The following is a 17,961-nucleotide window of genomic DNA, read 5'->3' as shown; positions in this document are numbered from 1 at the left end:
ACTCCATATATAATATAATCTCAAGACATTCACCCTTTCAGTACAGTCTTCCGGGGCCAGGCTTATCAGCCTAAGCCCTGGGAAGAAGGGATTATCTCCTGCTCTGGGCCCCTGGGAAACCACGCCCAGCACTTCCACCTGCCTGTTTTCCTTCAGGACTTTGTTGCTTCTGAGGCTGCACAGAACCATAGCCACTCCAAGTACAAAGAGCAATCCAAAAACTGGGAAACATTCAACCAACCCAGTACCCCAACATGCCATGCTTCCTTGTTAAAGCCAGATCCTGCCGACTAGGCCGTATGTTTCAACAACCTGGCTAGCAGCTTCTGTGGGGGTATAAGATTCACCCACAGCCAGCACCCAGAAAGCTGCTAACAGCACAGGTTCTTTCGATCTGCTTAAGCAAGGAAAGCAAGGTGAAGGGGTTGACAAGCTTACTTTTAATTCAAATATCATTCAGTTAGTTCAGGGGAAAAAAAACCAGCACCCTGAACTTCAAAACAAAATGCAGACAAATTACAGACATCAACAGACTTTGTCTGATTCAAGTCCCAACAGATAGTTACCAGAGTTCAACAAAGTTTCAACATCCAGGTTTACAAGCTGGAGGGCTCCTTAACTACAGCTGCCCGGAGTCTCCTCATCAACACCATTTCCAGAGCCCCACACAAATGGCTCTGTCCTCCCTTCTTATAGGGCTTCAGACATCAAACATCATCTGAATCACCAGAGCTCAGGCTCTGGTGATTGGTTCTTGAGTTGGCCCCTCCCCTTAGGACCCTGAGGGGTTCACATCCACATGGATTACATTTACACCTAATGGGGTTTGGGCCTGGGGCTTAGCACCTAGTAAAGCTTACTGAGATAAATTGAGTCACTCAAAGAAAACAAAGGCCATTCTGGTTACAAGGGCCTACATCAAAAGCCTCCAAGAAAAACATGAACTTGTCTCAGGCCATGGAATAGCTCAAAAAGGATTTGGAAAAGCAAGTTAGAGAAGTAGAGGAAAAATTGGGAAGAGAAATGAGGAGGATGCGAGAAAACCATGAAAAACAAGTCAATGACTTGCTAAAGGAGACCCAAAAAATACTGAAGAAAACAACACCTTAAAAACTAGACTAACTCAAATGTCAAAAGAGCTCCAAAAAGCCAATGAGGAGAAGAATGCCTTGAAAGGCAGAATTAGCCAAATGGAAAAGGAGGTCCAAAAGACCACTGAAGAAAATACTACCTTAAAAATGAGGTTGGAACAAGTGGAAGCTATTGACTTGATGAGAAATCAAGATACTATAAAACAGAACCAAAGGAATGAAAAAGTAGAAGACAATGTGAAATATCTCATTGGGAAAACCACTGACCTGGAAAATAGATCCAGGAGAGATAATTTAAAAATTATTGGACTACCTGAAAGCCTTGATCAAAAAAAGAGCCTAGATATCGTCTTTCAAGGAATTATCAAGAACTGCCCTGATGTTCTAGAGCCAGAGGGTAAAATAGAAATTGAAAGAATCCACAGATCGCCTCCTCAAAAAGATCCCAAAAAGAAGACTCCTAGGAATATTGTTGCCAAATTCCAGAGCTCCCAGATCAAGGAGAAAATACTGCCAGCACCCAGAAGGAAACAATTTGAGTACTGTGGAAACACAATCAGAATAATACAAGATCTAGCAGCTTCTACATTAAGGGATTGAAGGGCTTGGCATATGATATTCCGGAGGTCAATGGAGCTAGGATTAAAACCAAGAATCACCTACCCATCAAAACTGAGTATCATGCTCCAAGGCAAAAATATGGATTTTGAATAAAATAGAGGACTTTCAAGCTTTCTCAATGAAAAGACCAGAGCTGAATAGAAAATTTGACTTTCAAACACAAGAATCAAGAGAAGCATGAAAAGGTAAACAGGAAAGAGAAGTCACAAGGGACTTACTAAAGTTGAACTGTTTTGTTTACATTCCTACATGGAAAGATGATGTGTATGATTCATGAGACCTCAGTATTAGGGTAGCTGAAGGGAATATATATATGTGTGTTTGTGTATGTATATATATATATGTGTGTGTGTGTGTGTGTGTGTGTGTGTGTATAGACACAGGGCACAGGGTGAGTTGAATATATTAAGGGGTGATATAAAAAAATCAAATTAAGGGATGAGAGAGGAATATACTGAGAGAGGGAGAAAGGGAGAGATAGAATGGGGTAAATTATCTTGCATAAAAGTGGCAAGAAAAAGCAGCCCTGTAGGAAGGGAAGAGGGGGCAGGTGGGGGGGAAATGAGTGAATCTTGCTCTCATCAGATTTGACCTGAGGAGGGAATACCATACACACTCAATTGGGTATCTTACCCCACAGGAAAGAAGGAGGAAGGAGATAAAAAAGGGGGGATGATAGAAGGGAGGGCAGATAGGGGGAGGAGGTAATCAAAAACAAACACTTTTGAAAAGGGGCAGGGTCAAGGGAGAAAACTGGATAAAGGGGGATAGGTTAGGAAGGAGCAAAATACAGTTAGTCTTTCACAACATGAGTATTGTGGAAGGTTTTTACATAATGATATGCATGTGGCCTATGTTGAATTGCTTGACTATTTGGAGAGGGAAGAGGGGAGAGAATTTGGAACTCAAAATTTTAAAAACAGATGTTCAAAAAAAAAACTAGGAACTAGGAACTAAGGAAATAAGATATACAGGCAATGGGGCATAGACATTTATCTTTCCCTGCAAGAAAGTAAGGGAAAAGGGGATGGGGGGTGTGGGGTGACAGAAGGGAGGGCTGACTCGGAACAGGCAACCAGAATATATGCCATCTTGGAGTGGGCAGAAGGGTAGAAATGGGGAGAAAATTCGTAATTCAAACTCTTGTGAAAATCAGTGCTGAAAACTTAATACATTAAATAAATAAATAAAAAAAGACAAGGATTCCTGCTTTTTCCTTTTCACATGTACAGACGTGTACAGCCACATACTCTTCTCAGCCATTAGAGTTTCTCATGCTTTGGGGCTTCATCACTCATGTTCTAGGATTGTTATCACTCCTGGTTCTGTCTTCCCATCCCTATCCTCTTTGGGGGGACTTTATGATTCTGGTGAAACCTGCCTTGTGTATCTGGATAAATGTAGGCTGGATGGGAAGGTATTAGCTGCAGATAGTTGAAACAGGGATTTTTTTTGCTTTTAAAATAAATGTTTTTCAACTAAAAATTTGTTTTCTCTCCCTCCATTACCTTATCCCCTCCTCCAACTCCAAATCTGTTGGGGGAGTTGGGGAAGAGAAATCCAACAAAACTTTTTTTAACAGATATGCATAATCAGGCAAAACAAGTTCCCATGTTGGCCATTTCCAAAAATGTATGTTTCAATCAGCACTGTTAAGTCTACTTTGTCAGAAGAAGGATAGAAAGCTCCATCATCAGCCTTCTGGCGTCATGGCTAGTCATTGCATTAATCAGAGTCCTTCACAATATTATTGTTATTGAATAATTGTTCTCCTGGTTCTACTCAAGGTCGGCATCAGTTCATACAAGTCTTCCCAGGTTTTTCCAGAATTGCCTTTTAATTTTTTTGTCAGGGTAGTATTCACTATATTCATATATAATAATTTATTTAGTCATTTCCTGATTGATGGGTTTCCACTTCTTTACTACCACAGAAAGAGTTACCATCAATATTTTTGCACATGGATCCTTTTCCTTTTTTTCAAGCTTGTTGGGATATAGGTCTAGTAGTGGTATCACTGACTCAGTAGGTACACATTGTTTAATGATATTTTGGCCATGGTTCCAAATTGCTTTCCAGAATGGCTGGTCCATTCACAGCTCCATCAACATTAATGTGCTTCTTTTCCCAAAGCCCCTCCAATATTTGTAATTTTCTTTCTTTTTCCCAACTTTCCTAATCTCATGGGTGTCAGGTGGTAATTTAATTTTAATTTGCATTTCTCTAGTAGTGATTTGGAGCATTTTTCTCATATGGCTCTTGGTAGTTTTAATTTCTTCCTTAGAATATTGTCAGTTCATATCCTGTGACCATTTATCAATTAGAAAATGGCTCTTATTCTTCTAAGATTGAATCAGTTCCTATATATATTTTAGAAATGAGATCCTTGTCAAAGAAATTTGCTGCAAAAAAGTTTTTCCCCCTTAGTTGACGGTTTGCTTTCTAATTTTAGCTGCATTGGTTTTGTTTGTGCAAAACTTTTTAATTTTATGTAATTAGAATTGTCCATTTTATTTGTTCATGAATTCTTTTTCCTATCTGTAGATCCAAAAGGTAATTTCTTCCTTGCTCCTCTAATTTGTTTATGTTGCCACCCTTTGTGTCTAAGTCATGGATCTACTTCGAGTCTTTCTTGATTTGTAGTTTGATAGGTTGGTCTATACCTAATTTCTTCTAGACTGTTTTCCACTTTTTCCAGCAATTTTTGTTGAATAGTGAGTTCTTGCTCCAATAGCTGGAATCTTTGGGTTTCTTGAACACTAGTCTACTATGTTCATTTTCTTCTGTATATTGTGTATCTAATTTGTTCCACTGATCTACCTCCATATTTCTTAATCAGTACCAAATCATTCTGGTGATAATTTTTTATACAGTTTGAAATATATATGAGGTCCTTTTTCTTCCCATTTTTTTCCACTATTTTCCTTGAGATTCTTGACTTTTTGTTTCTCTAGGTGAATTTTATCATTATTCTTCCTAGTGCTACAAAATAATTCTTGGTAGTTTGAATGGTATGCTACCAAATAAGTGAATTAATTTAGGTAGTATTATCATTTTTATTATATTGGCTCAGCTTACCCATGAGCAGTTAATATTTTTCCAGTTATTTAGACCTGTCTTTATCTGTGTAAAGAATGTTTCATAGTTGTATTATGTAATTCCTGTGTATGTCTTAGTGGATATTCTCCAAAGTACTTTATACATCCAGTAGTTATTATTATGGCATTTCTCTATCTCTTCCTGTAAGATTTTGTTAGTAATATACAAAAATCCTGATGATTTATGTGAAGTTATTTTATATCCTGAAACTTTGCTAAAGTTAATTTTTTAGGTGGCTATGTAGGGTTCTCTAAGTAAACCATCATATCACTTGCAAAAAGTGATAATTTTGTTTCCTTTTTGCCTTTGCTTACTCCTTTTTGTCTTATAGCTATAGCTAGCATTTCTAGCACTGTATCAAATAGTAATGGTGATAATGGATAACCTTGCTTTATCCCTGATTCTATTGGAAAGTCTCTGATTTATCCCTTCTACATATAATGCAGGTCTTTGATTTTAGATATGTACCACTTATTTTAAGGAAAGGTCCATTTATTCCTATATTTTCTTGTTTGTTTTATTTAATTGGCATAGGTATTGTATATTGTTAGAAACTGAAAGAAGGCATCATTAACTTTTTTGTGTGTGTCACAGACCCATTTGGCAGTCTGGTGAAGGTTGTAGACTCTTTCCACTCAAAATTTTAAAAAATTTATAATTGAGGGAAATGCTTAATTTCAGTTAGAGGTTAGTAAAAATAAAGATGTAATTTTTTTCCCCATATAAGTTCATGGACCCCCCTGAAATTTATATGTGGATTTCCTTAACAACCCCTCCTTTAGAGGGAACTTTGTTTGGAGGCTACAGAAAAATCCTAATGGAAGTTGAAAAGAGGGCAAAGGTCAGAGGAAGAGAACTCACATACTCTGCAGCCAGCATCCACCTTGGCTATAACAACAATAAAAAATTGCATTTATACAACACTTTACTTCTTACAAAGGACTTTTTCCATAACAAATTTGTGAGGCTGTGTGTACACATACACATATCCCCATTTTCCAGATGAAGAAATTGAGGCTTAGTGGAAGTTAAATACTTTGCCCATATATTTATTGAGGGTTGGTGTCTAAATTTGAACTAACTTCCTTTGGCTCTCAATCCAGTAACTTTCTACCATACTACTTGGAGGCAACCCAAAGGGAGGAAGAAACAACTTTAGTAATAGATTATAGGATTTTTCTCCCGCCACCTGGGTTCAGTTTCTATGTAAATAATCCAAATGTTATTTTATTGTTGCCTTTATCTTTTTACAGATAAAAACTTTGAACATGCTCAGGTAACCAGATGCCTTTGCCTTTTCTCTTTTGGCAGAGAAATGTCATGGCGTCCGGAGTTGTCCCACAAATCTCTTTGATCATGGGCCCATGTGCAGGAGGCGCTGTCTATTCCCCCGCCTTAACAGACTTCACATTCATGGTGAAGGTAAGACTCTGGTATCTATTTCCATGGTTCCCTTTCAGAATTGTGTGGTTTCTCATATGTAGCAACATTAATGCCTGACCTAGATCTAATATGTTATCTGAATTCATTGGATTTCAGAGTGCTGCCCATGATAAAAGTCTTAGTGTTGGGAAGGTAGTGGTGGCATGGGATCATTAAGATGGGGGATTTCCTTGGCCAATTTGGGGGCAGTTTTACATGTTCAGTGAATTGCAAATATATTCCAAACAATAAATCCTTGAGTGGAAAATGATATCCCAAAATCATTAAGCCGAAGATGTCAGACACACAGCCTGTGGTCCACAACACTCTGAGTTTGGCTCGAGCTAGATTAAAATTGGGCAATACTTAACAAAAAAAATTAATTCAAAAAAATATGAACATGTGGTTTTTAAAGTCAGTATGAAGCCCACAGGAATCTCTACATACAGTGTAGTGACCCCTGTTTCTATTTGAGTTTCATACTGCATAATCTAGTCTGTTAGTGTCTCTCCAAACAGATCCGTCACAAACTTTTAGAGCTGAAAGTGACCCTAAAGATCATTCTGACTTTCCTATTTAAGGTTAAATAAGGAAATGGAGACCCAGAGAAAGGCAGTGGCTTCCAGACCTAGGACCAGAGCCTTAATGCTTTTTTCTACACCTCATCCTACTTTGTCTAATTCCTTAAAAATCTCCAGCAGAAGTGATTATATAACTTTTAATGTTAGAAATTTTTTATTTTCTTTTATAACTTTCACCTATATTAAGGCCATTTCATCTTTTTAAAAGCGATGTTATTTAAATGTTATGTGTGTACTAACACTAAGCAAATAAAAAATTAAAGAATATGGAGCATATCTCAAAATAAAACCTTAAAACTTGAACTTTTTGGAAATTTTTATCAGAAAATTATTTTTTAGACAATTTTTAGTTTGTTAAATATTCCCAATTACATTCAAAAAAATTTTAACATTCATTTTTTGAAAATTTTGAGTTCTAAATTCTTTCCCTCCCTCCTACCCCAACCTTCACCCCTTAAGAAGGCATACAATAGGATATCACTTATAAATGTGAAAAATTATTTTTATCAAAATTTTTAACACTTGCTTGTTTTGCGTTCATTTCTGACACCATCTGTGTACTTTTAAAGTTTTATTGGTTGAGTTTTTTGTTTTTTTAAAAAAATATTGAATTATCATAGGATCATAAATTCAGAGTGAAAAGGGACCTTGGAGGCTAATTAGTCCAGTCCTCTCATTTTACATATGAGGCACTGAGACCCCAAGAGGTCTAGTGACTTGCCTAGAGCCCCACAGCTAGTCATTGTCTTAGTGAAGATTTAAGTCCCCTTCTTCCTGACTCCACATAGGCCACTTTATCCACCGTGCTCTTTGTTGCCTCTCTAATGTCAATGTGCATGATTTTGTTCTGTGAACATGGCTGCATTTTATTTTGTATGTCTTTCCTTTTTGTTACATTTGTATTTTCATTTTCATGGTATAACACTGTTCTCTTACATTAATAATAATATGTTACTGAGCCATTCTCTGATATTAGGACATATAGATCACCTCTAGTTTTTTTGTATTGTTTTTGTTTACAAATAAGTCAACTGTGCACATTTTTGCATGGATCAGTCCCTTTTTTCAAGTTCTGAAATTGATTGCTATAGGGCTATATATTGTCTCTGAAAATTTTCTTTTTTTTTTCTCATTTGTGATTCAATCATAATAAATAAGAAAAAAGAAAGAAAATTTTCAGAGGCAATATATAGCTCTATATCAATCAAGAGCTCCTTAAAAAGCAGAATTGGCCAAATGGAAAAGGAGGTACAAAAGCTCACTGAAGAAAACAATTCCTTAAAAATTGGAATTGGGCAAGTGGAGGCTCCACGAGACATCAAGAAACAAAGTCAAAAGAATGAAAAAAAAATAGAAGAAAATGTGAAAATATCTCATTGGAAAAACAACTGACCTGGAAAATAGATCCAAGAGAGATGATTTAAGAATTGTTGGACTACCTGAAAGCCATGATCAAAAAAAGAACCTTGACAGCATCTTTCCAGAAATTATTAAGGAAAACTGCCCTGATATTCTAGAAACAGAGGGTAAAATAGAAATGGAAAGAATCTACCCACCATCTCCTGAAAGAGATCCCAAAATAAAAACATACAGGAATATTATAGCCAAATCCTAGAGCTCCCAGATTACAGAGAACATATCGCAGGTAGCCAGAAAGAAACAATTCAAATATCATGGAAGCACAGTCAGGATAATGCAAAACTTAGCAGCTTCTACATTAAGGGATCAGAGGGCTTAGAATTAATGATATTCTGGAGGGCAAAGGAGCTAGGGATTACAACCAAGAATCACCTACACAGAAAAACTTAGTCCAATTCTTCAGGGGAAAAATTGGAAATTTAATGAAATAGAGAGCTTTCAAGCATTCCTGATGAAAAGACCAGAGCTGAATGGAAAATTTGACTTCCAAATACTAGATTCAAGAGAAGCAAAAAAGGTAAACAGGAAAGAGAAATCATAAGGGACTCAGTAAGGTTAAATTGTTTACATTCCTACATAGGAAGATTATACTTGTGACTCTTGAGAACCTTCTTATTAGGGCAGCTGGAAGGAGTTTACATGGGCAGAGGGTCCAGGTGTGAGTTGACTATGATGGGATGATATCTTAAAAAAATAAAATTAAGGGGTGAGAAAGAGGGATACAGTAGGAGAAGGAAGGGGGAAGTAAATTATCTCTCATAAAAGAGGAGCAAAAGAGGTTTTATAGCAGAGGAGAATATGGAGGGGGGGCTGGCCGACAACTCTTGAACCTTACTCTCATTGGAATTCGCCCAAAGAAGGAATAACGCACACTCAGCAGAATATAGAAATCTATCTTACCTTACAGAGTAATAGCAGGGGAAGCAGGTAAGGGAACAAGTGGGGGACTGATAGAAGGAAGAGTGCATTGGGGGAAGTAGTGGTCAGAAGTAAAACATTTTTTAATGGTATTTTTTTTTAATTATATGTAAAGATGATTTTTAGCTTTCATTTTTACAAAATTTTGATTTCCACATTTTTTCTCCCTCTCCCTCTCTTCTACTCCCCTATTCCTAGATTGGTAAGCAATTTGATATAGGTTATATATGTACTATCATGTAAAACATATTTCCATATTAGTCACATTTGGTAAAGAAGAAACAGACCAAAAGGAAAGAAACCACGAAAAAAATAAAGAAAGTAAAAATAGGGGCAGCTAGGTGGCACAGCAAATAGAGCACTGGTCCTGGAGTCAGGAGGACCTGAGTTTAAATTCAGCCTCAGACACTTGACACACTTACTAGCTGTGTGACCTTGGGCAAGTCACTTAACCCCAATTGCCCTGCCTTCTCCCCACCAAAAAAAGAAAAAGAAAGTAAAAATAGTATGCTTCAATCTGCATTAAGAGTCCATCAGTTCTTTTTCTGGATGTGGATAGCATTTTTCATCATGAGTCCTTTGTAATTATATTGGATCATTGTATTGCTGAGAAGAGCTAAGACATTCATAGTTGAACATCATGCAGTATTGCCATTACTGTGTATGATGTTTTCCTGGTTCTACTCATTTCACTTTGCACCAGTTCGTACAAATCTTTCCAGGTTTTTCTGAAATCTGCTTGCCCATCACTTCTTGTTCAACCGTTCCTCAATTGTTGGGCATCCCCTCATTTCCAATATTTTACCACCACAAAAAGGGCTGCTATAAATATTTTTGTACATGTAGGTGATTTTCTCTATTTTATGATCTTTTTGGGATACAAACCTAGTAGTGGTATAGAAGCAAAATACTTTTTGAGGAGAGTCAGGGTGAAAGGAGAGAGAGAGAGAGAGAGAGAAGGATAGATGGGGGAAATGGGATGGAGGGAAACAGACAGTAATCATAACTATGAAAATAATTTTATACAAGTTTCTCTGGTAAAGGCTTCATTTCTCAAATATATAGTGAACCGAGTCAAATTTGTACGCACACAAGGCATTCTCCAATTGATAAATGGTCAAGGGATATGAAAAAGCAGTTTTCAAAAGAAGAAATCAAAGCTATCTGTAGTCACATCAAAAAATGCTCTAAATCACCATTGATTAGAGAAATGCAGATTAAAACAACTCTGAGGTACTACCTCAAACTTATCAGATTGAGTAATATAACAGAAAAGGAAAATGACAAATGTTGAAGTGGATGTGAAAAATTGGGACACTAATGCATTGTTGGTGGAGTTGAGAACTAATCCAGGTATTCTGGAGAACAATCTGGAACTATGCCCAGAGGGCTATAAAACTGTATGTACCTTTTGATCCAACAGTTCTACTAGATCTGTATCTGAAAGAGATATTTAAAAAAAAGGAAAAGGACTTATATGTACAAAAATATTTATGGAAACTTTTTGTGGTGGCAAAGAATTGGTAATTGAGGGGATGTGCATCAATTGGGGAATGGCTGAACAAGTGGTGTTATATGATTGTGATGGAACACTGTTGTGGTATAAGAAATGATGAGCAGTATGTTCTCAGAAAAACCTGGATTTATATGAACTGATGCAAAGTGAAATCAGAAGAACTAGGAGAACATTGTATACAGTAACAGCAATATTGTATGATGATCAAGTGTGAATGACTTAGCTATTCTCAGCAATACAATGACCCAAGATAATTCTAAAGGACCTGTGATGAAAAATACTGTTCAACTCCAGAGGAAGAACTGAGGAGGTCTGAATGCAGATTGAAGTGTGCTTTTTAAAACTTTGTTTTTCTTGTTTGTTTTTATTTTGGTCTGTGTTTTTCTTTCATAATATGATGCATATGGAAATGTTTTGTATGCCTGGACATGCATAACTTATATCAAATTGCCTGCCTTCTCAATGCTGGGGACAGGGAGGGAAGGAAAGTGAGGCGGGAGGATTTGAAACTCAAAACTAAAAAAAAAAAGAATGTTAAAAGTTGTTTTTATTTGTAACAGGGAAAAAAGAAAATATTAAATAAAAAACATTCAGTTTTAGCCTCAGTTCCTCCTAGGATGTTCTTTTAAAATATCATGTCATGATTTTCTTGCCTCTATTGATTTTTCCTTAAATTCTTTAAATGTATTGTCTATCCATTTGACAATGTCACGATATCTTGGCATTGTTGTCATTTACTCTTCCCACTATGCGCTATGTTGCTTCTCATTTTAAATGTATATATACACACACACATACATACATACATCTTTTTGTTAATATACGTCCTGTAGGAAACATTTACAGTCCCTTCTGGTAATAACCAAAAATGCAAATAAAAAGTATATCAGCTTTTGAGTTTGCTTTTATTTTGGGGGAGGTTTAATTTTTCTTATGGTAGATAATTTGATATAGGCTCTATATGTGCAATTATGTAAAACATATTTCCATATTAGTCATAATTGTGAAAGAATCAAGAGGAAAGAAAAACACAACAAAAAGTAAGTGAGAATAAGTATGCATTCAGAGTTCATCAGTTTTTTATATTGACGTGGATAGCATTTTCCATCATGGATCCTTTTGTACTTTTTTTGGATCATTGTGTTGCTGAGAAGAGTGAAATCATTCATAATTGATCATCATACAGTGTGGCTGACACTGTACAGTGTTTTCCTGGTTCTGCTCATTTCACTCTGCATCACTTTGCACAAGTCTTTCCCGGTTTTTCTGAAATCTGCCTGCTCATCGTTTTTTTTTAATTAATTAATTTTTAGTTTTTAACATTCAGTTCCACAAGCTTTTGAGTTTTACATTTTCTCCATCTCCCTCTCCTCCCTCCTCCCCAAGACAGTGTGCAGTCTGATATAGGCTCTATATATACATTCATATTAAACATATTTTCACATCAGTCATGTTGTAAATAAGAATTAGAACCAGTGGGATGAACCATGAGAAAGAAGAAACAGATATTGCTAAGTCAGAGGGGTATGCCCTGTTAAGGAAATTTTTAGGCATAGTCTAAATTTGCATCACTACTACCAATAGTGCATTAATGTGCCTGTACTCACAACCCCTCTGATAGTCATTATTTTCATCAAGAAAGTGATTTTTTTTTTGTCTTTGTATCCATAGTGTCTGGCACATAGTGAATGCTTATTAATAAATGCTTTTTGATTTGGGGGAAAAAGAAAGAAGAAACAAAACAAAACAAAAAGAGAGCACAAATACTATGCTTCAACCTACATTTAGACTCCATAGTTCTTTCTCTATATGTGGATAGCATTTTCCATCATGAGCTTTTTGGAGTTGTCTTAGATCCTCGCATTGCTGAGAAGAGCTAAGTCTAACAAAGTTAGTCATTGCACAGCGTGGCTACAACTGTACAATGTTCTCCTGATTCTGCTCACCTCAGTCAGCATCAGTTCATATATATTTCCAGGTTTTTCTGAAGTCTACCTACTCATCATTTATTATAGCACAATAGTATTCCATTACATTCATATACCACAACTTGTTTAGCCATTCCCCGATTGATGGGCATCCCCTTGATTTCCAATTCTTTGCCACCACAAAAAGAGCTGCTATAATGGGTCCTTTTCCCACTTGTATGATCTGTTTGGGATACAGCCCTACAGCCCTAGCTGGGTCAAAGGGTATGCACATTTTTATAGCCCTTTGGGCATAGTTCCAAATTGTTCTCCAAAATGGTTGGATCAGTTCCCAACTCCACCAACAATGCATTAGTGTTCCAATTTTCCCACATCTTCTCCAGCATTTATCATTTTCCAATTTTGTCATGTTTGTAAATCTGATAGGTGTGATGTGGTACCTCAGAGTTGTTTTGATTTGCATTTCTCTAATCAGCAGTGATTTAGACCACTTTTTCATATGACTGTAGATAGCTTTAATTTCTTCATCAGAAAACTGCCTGTTTATATCTTTTGATATGAATTTATCAATTTATCATTTATCAATTGGGGAATGACTTGTATTCTTATAAATTTGACTCAGTTTTCTATATATTTTAGAAATGAGGCCTTTATCAGAGACAATGGCTGTAAAAATTCTTTTCCAATTTTTTGCTTCCCTCCTAATCTTGGTTGCATTGGCTTTGTGCTAAAACTTTTCAAAATTAATGTAATCAAAATAATCCATTTTACATTTTGTAACAATGCTATCTATCTCTTGTTTGGTCGTAAATTCTTCCATTCTTCATAAATCTGACAGGTAAACTATTCCTTGCTCTCCCAAATTGCCCGTTTTGACTTTATTTTGATATACAGTGTAAGATCTTTGCCTAGTTTCTGCCATACTGTTTTCCAGTTTTCCCAGCAGTATTTGTCAAATAGTGAGTTCTTATACCAGAAGCTGGAAGTCTTTGGGTTTATCAAACAGTAGATTACTATAGTCCTTGACTACTGTGTCTTGTGTACCACCTAACCTATTCCACTGATCCACCACTCTGTTTCTTAACTAGCACCAAGTAGTTTTGATGATTGCTGCTTTCTAATACAATTTAAGATCTGGTATGGCTAGGCCACCTTCTCTAGCATTTCTTTTCATTAATTCTCTTGATATTCTGGACGTTTTGTTCTTTCATATGAATTTTTTCTAGTTCTATAAAATAATTTTTAGGTAGTTTGATTGGTATGGCACTGAATAAGTAAATGAATTGAGGTAGAATTGTCATTTTTATTACATTCTCCTCATCATTTCTTATAGAATAATAGTATTTCATTACATTTATATACCACGACGTGTTCAGCCATTCCCTAATTGATGAGCATTTCCTCAATTTCTAATATTTTGCCACCACAAGAAGGGCTACTATAAATATTTTTGTACATGCATGTCCTTTTCCATTTTTTATGATCTCTTTGGGATACAGACCTAGTAGTGGTATTGCTGGATTAAAGGATATGCACAGTTTGGTTGCTCTCCAGAATGGTTGGATCAGTTCACAACCTGACCAGCAGTGCATTAGTGTCCTGATTTTTCCATATTCTTTCCAACATTTATCATTTTTCTTTTCTGTCATATTAGCCAATCTGATAGGTGTGAGGTGGTACCTCAGAGTTGTTTTAATTTGCATGTCTCTAATTTAAAGTGATTTAGAGTACTTCTTCATGTGACAATAGATAGCTTTAAATTCATCCTCTGAAAACTTTTATCAATTGATGAGTGGCTTGTATTCTTATAAATTTGACTCAGTTCTCTATATATTTGAGAAATGAGGCCTTCACCAGAGATGTTTGCTGTAAAGATTGTTGCTCTCTGCTTTCCTTCTAATTTGGTTGCATTGGTTTTTGTTTGTGCAAAAGCTTTTAAAATTTAATATAATCAAAGTGATCTATTTTACATTTTGTAATGTTCTGTATCTCTTGCTTGTTCATGGATTCTTCCCTTCTCTATAGATCTAACATTCACATTCACAGTTTTGATTATTAACTGTATATCTTTCTCATTATTTTTGAGAGAGAGGGAGACCATCCCTTGCTCTTCTAATTTGCTTATGGTGTCTTTTATGTCTAAATTTTTATGTACCTATTTTGACCATGTCTTGCTATGTGATGCAAGATGCTGGTCTATACCTGGTTTGTGCCCTATTGTTTTCCAGTTTTCCCAGCAGTTTTTGTCGGATAGTTCTTATCCCAGAAGTTGGGGTCTTTGGGTTTATCAAACACTAGATTCTTCCTGTTCCTTCTTGTAAGTCACTTAACTTCTCCTTTAACAATTTGGATGCTATCCCACTTGCTGCATATATGTTTAGTATTAATATTACTTCTGGTAATTGTCTCTGGTACCTTTTAGCAAGATGTAGTTTCCTTCCTTATCTTTTTAAATTAAGTCTGTTTTTTCTTTTGTTTTGTAAACTGAGATCAGGATGCTGCCCCTGCTTTTTTTTTTTTTACTTCAGCTGAAAGATAATAGATTCTGCTCCAGTACATTACCTTTACTCTATGTGTGTTTCTCTGCTTCAAATGTGTTTCTTGTAAACAACATATTGTAAGATTTTTGTTTTTAATCCACTTTGCTATCCACTTCCATTTTATTGGAGAATTCATCCCATTCACATTCACAGTTTTGATTATTGACTGTGTATCCTTCTCATTATTTTTGAGAGAGAGGTGAGGCTGTCTTGCAACCTCTCATTCTCCCAGCTGATCTTTATCTTCTGAAAGATAGACCTGTGTGTATATCATGACATTCTGACAGAATGGCTTTTTTAAAAAATAGCAACTATGCAGACAGGTTAGTGACACATACAGATAATAATTCCCTAGCTGTCTATAGAATGAACAGAAATTAAGAAAAAATCATCTGTCAAGATGGTGGCAACCATGAGCTTGGGAGTAAAAGTCTCTTGAAATTTCCGACTGTTGGAAGAACTTAAGGAAAGTCAGCTACCTGAAGGACAGTGTTACAGCAATTAATTTTTTAAAATCTTCCCCCTTTATTTAGTTTTAAGCTGTCTTAATTTTCCATAGTAGTAAATTTTCTAGATGCATCTTGTAGACCTCAAAGTATTGGAAAGGAAGTTCCTATTCAAATGCAGTTTATCTTAAGATACTGTAAATGACACTAACTTATTTATTTGAAATGTGCTGTAATAAATAATCTTGTCATGTGTAACCATTGTCCATTAGTTGAACTTCTGGTATCAAGAAAGTCTGTTTAAATTTATTACTGTCATAACCAGTGTGGCACATCTAACTCAACTATGAAAAAAAATCACACAATCACCTTGCTGCTATATGGTCAGGAATTCCACCATTCTAACCCCACTCCTACTCCTTTGGAATAGCATTCAAATACTGAGCCATTTATTAAAGTAGACACAAAAGTTTGAACTTCCAGTATGATACAGGAAGATTCATGGACTACTATTGAGGGTGTGTGCTAACCTGTCACCCCTCCCTTTCTAAAACGGTAGTAAAGATTGACAATGCTGGTATCTTTATTTTTATTATTAAATGCCTGCCATTTTAAGTGGTGTCCCAGCAAACCATTTTACTTCTCCACAACCTTCGACCAAGTCATAGATTGTATCCCTCTCTCACCCACTCATCCATCTTCTCAGAGTTACATGAGCCTTTGGTGAGGAATCAGCGTTCTTTCAGTGTCTTCTCTTCCCCTCCACTTTCATCATGGAGGGCTGCTCTTCCCTACTTCCTAAAATTGCTCTTCCCCTTTCAGTGATATTTTCACACTTCTGGCCAACAGCCAACCCAGGTAGAGTTGGAAGAAATACATGACTTCCTTTGCCTCTCATTTTTGGAAATACATTTAATCCTCACTAGCCTGGGAAATTAATATCTAACCTGTTTGCAAATGTGGAGTACCCGCTCCACTAGCCCCGCTATGCCAGGGCAGTGACAGTGGTCAGTGTTTTTAGCTCAGTTTTTGAAGCAGTGACAAGTGCAGTCCTATTGCTTAGATCTGCCAGCTTAGCAAAGGTTTTAGTGGTTAAAAGGAATGGCTGCCTGAAGATTCCCAAAGCACACACTCCAACTGAAAGAGCTGGACCTCTCTTTGAAAATTGAAGAAATGTGCCTTGACAAGCATCGCACTCACTTGGTTCCCTTTGCCATAGCTTAATATCAGATTTGGAGTTCAGTGACAGGAATAAAACCTTCTATGTTCTGTTTGAATTTGGTACAGATTTAGGTTTTGGTACTTCTTCCTTTCAAGCTCTTCAACAAACATTTGAAAGGGGGAAAAGCCTGGGTGTGTTGTGGGTCCCAGAATTTGGCTGGCAGAACTCCCGGGCAAATCTCTGCCTTCTCTGATTCACAGTCTTGGGCCAGTAAGAGCTGCAACATGGATACAAACTTAAATAAAAACAATTTATTGTGTCCTGAGGGTTTTTTTTTCAATTCTGTATTTGTGTTAATCAACATTTTAAAGCAGTGGCTGTCAAGTTAAAAAAAAAGAATTATTTCCATTAAAACTCTTTTGAGGAAAATATTTATTGTAAGGATTTCATATCCTCTGTAATTAAAGTTTAATATAACCGTATGCCATAAGCAGCCTTTTTATTGTCAGGCCGTTGCCTGGTTTTAATGTAATAAAGTGTGCATTAATATTAAGAGGCTCCAGTCTTACTCCTCTTAGCTTATTGATTTAGGAGGAGAACTGCTCTGAGCTGTGGCCTTTAACGTGCTGGATGCTAGAAAGAGAGTCTTCTCTGCCTACTAGTTCATAACCTCCTCTGCCATGTGTTCAGTTACTGTGTGTTCTTCCTAATAAGTTCCCTCTAACCACTGTGTTTTCAGCCCTGATAAAACTTATGGCCAAATAATACAAACACTAGGATAGTGGGAAAGGATCCTTTCTCCCCTTGTCTCAGCAACCCTGTTACTGCTGTGATTTGTTTGTGATAGATAGCATGTATTTCTTTCTGTTTAAAGTTGTGAACTATAACTTCCCCCAAGAAGCTGTTCACCTCTTGCTGAAAGTAATTGATAGCTTTGCTGAATTAAGCCCCAGATAGGCTTATCTTGCTGAATTTTAATTGTTTGAAATGAAATAGTTTTGACTTTGAAAAACTGAAAATTTGGGTTACCAAATAAAATTTACTTGAACAGTGAGTGAGATGATGGGTAGTCAAGAAGTCAGTGAGAATGTACAGACTGGACCCTGTTATTGCTAAGGAAGACTACCATTACCGTGTCTGGAAGGTGGTCGCCCATCCTCTTCCAAGTGTGTCTTTGATTTGTTTGTTTTCCAAAGACTAGAGCTGTCTCATTGAGTG

The 17,961-nt window shown here is 36.4% G+C and overlaps 1 protein-coding gene across 1 annotated transcript in view; it reads left to right on the top strand.

Annotated features, from left to right (window-relative positions):
- PCCB (propionyl-CoA carboxylase subunit beta) overlaps nucleotides 1–17,961 on the top strand; it is a 68,723-nt gene that overhangs the window by 18,634 nt on the left and 32,128 nt on the right. The window contains exon 6 of the mRNA XM_036746371.1: nucleotides 6,123–6,233. Within this exon, the coding sequence (XP_036602266.1) occupies nucleotides 6,123–6,233 (111 nt within the window). The remainder of the gene's footprint in view (nucleotides 1–6,122; nucleotides 6,234–17,961) is intronic.

This window comes from Trichosurus vulpecula, chromosome 2 (assembly GCF_011100635.1).
Source record: "Trichosurus vulpecula isolate mTriVul1 chromosome 2, mTriVul1.pri, whole genome shotgun sequence".
In the NCBI taxonomy this organism is placed as follows: domain Eukaryota; kingdom Metazoa; phylum Chordata; class Mammalia; order Diprotodontia; family Phalangeridae; genus Trichosurus; species Trichosurus vulpecula.
The sequence above is the reverse complement of the archived record's forward strand: the minus strand, read 5'-3'. Positions and strand labels throughout refer to the sequence as shown.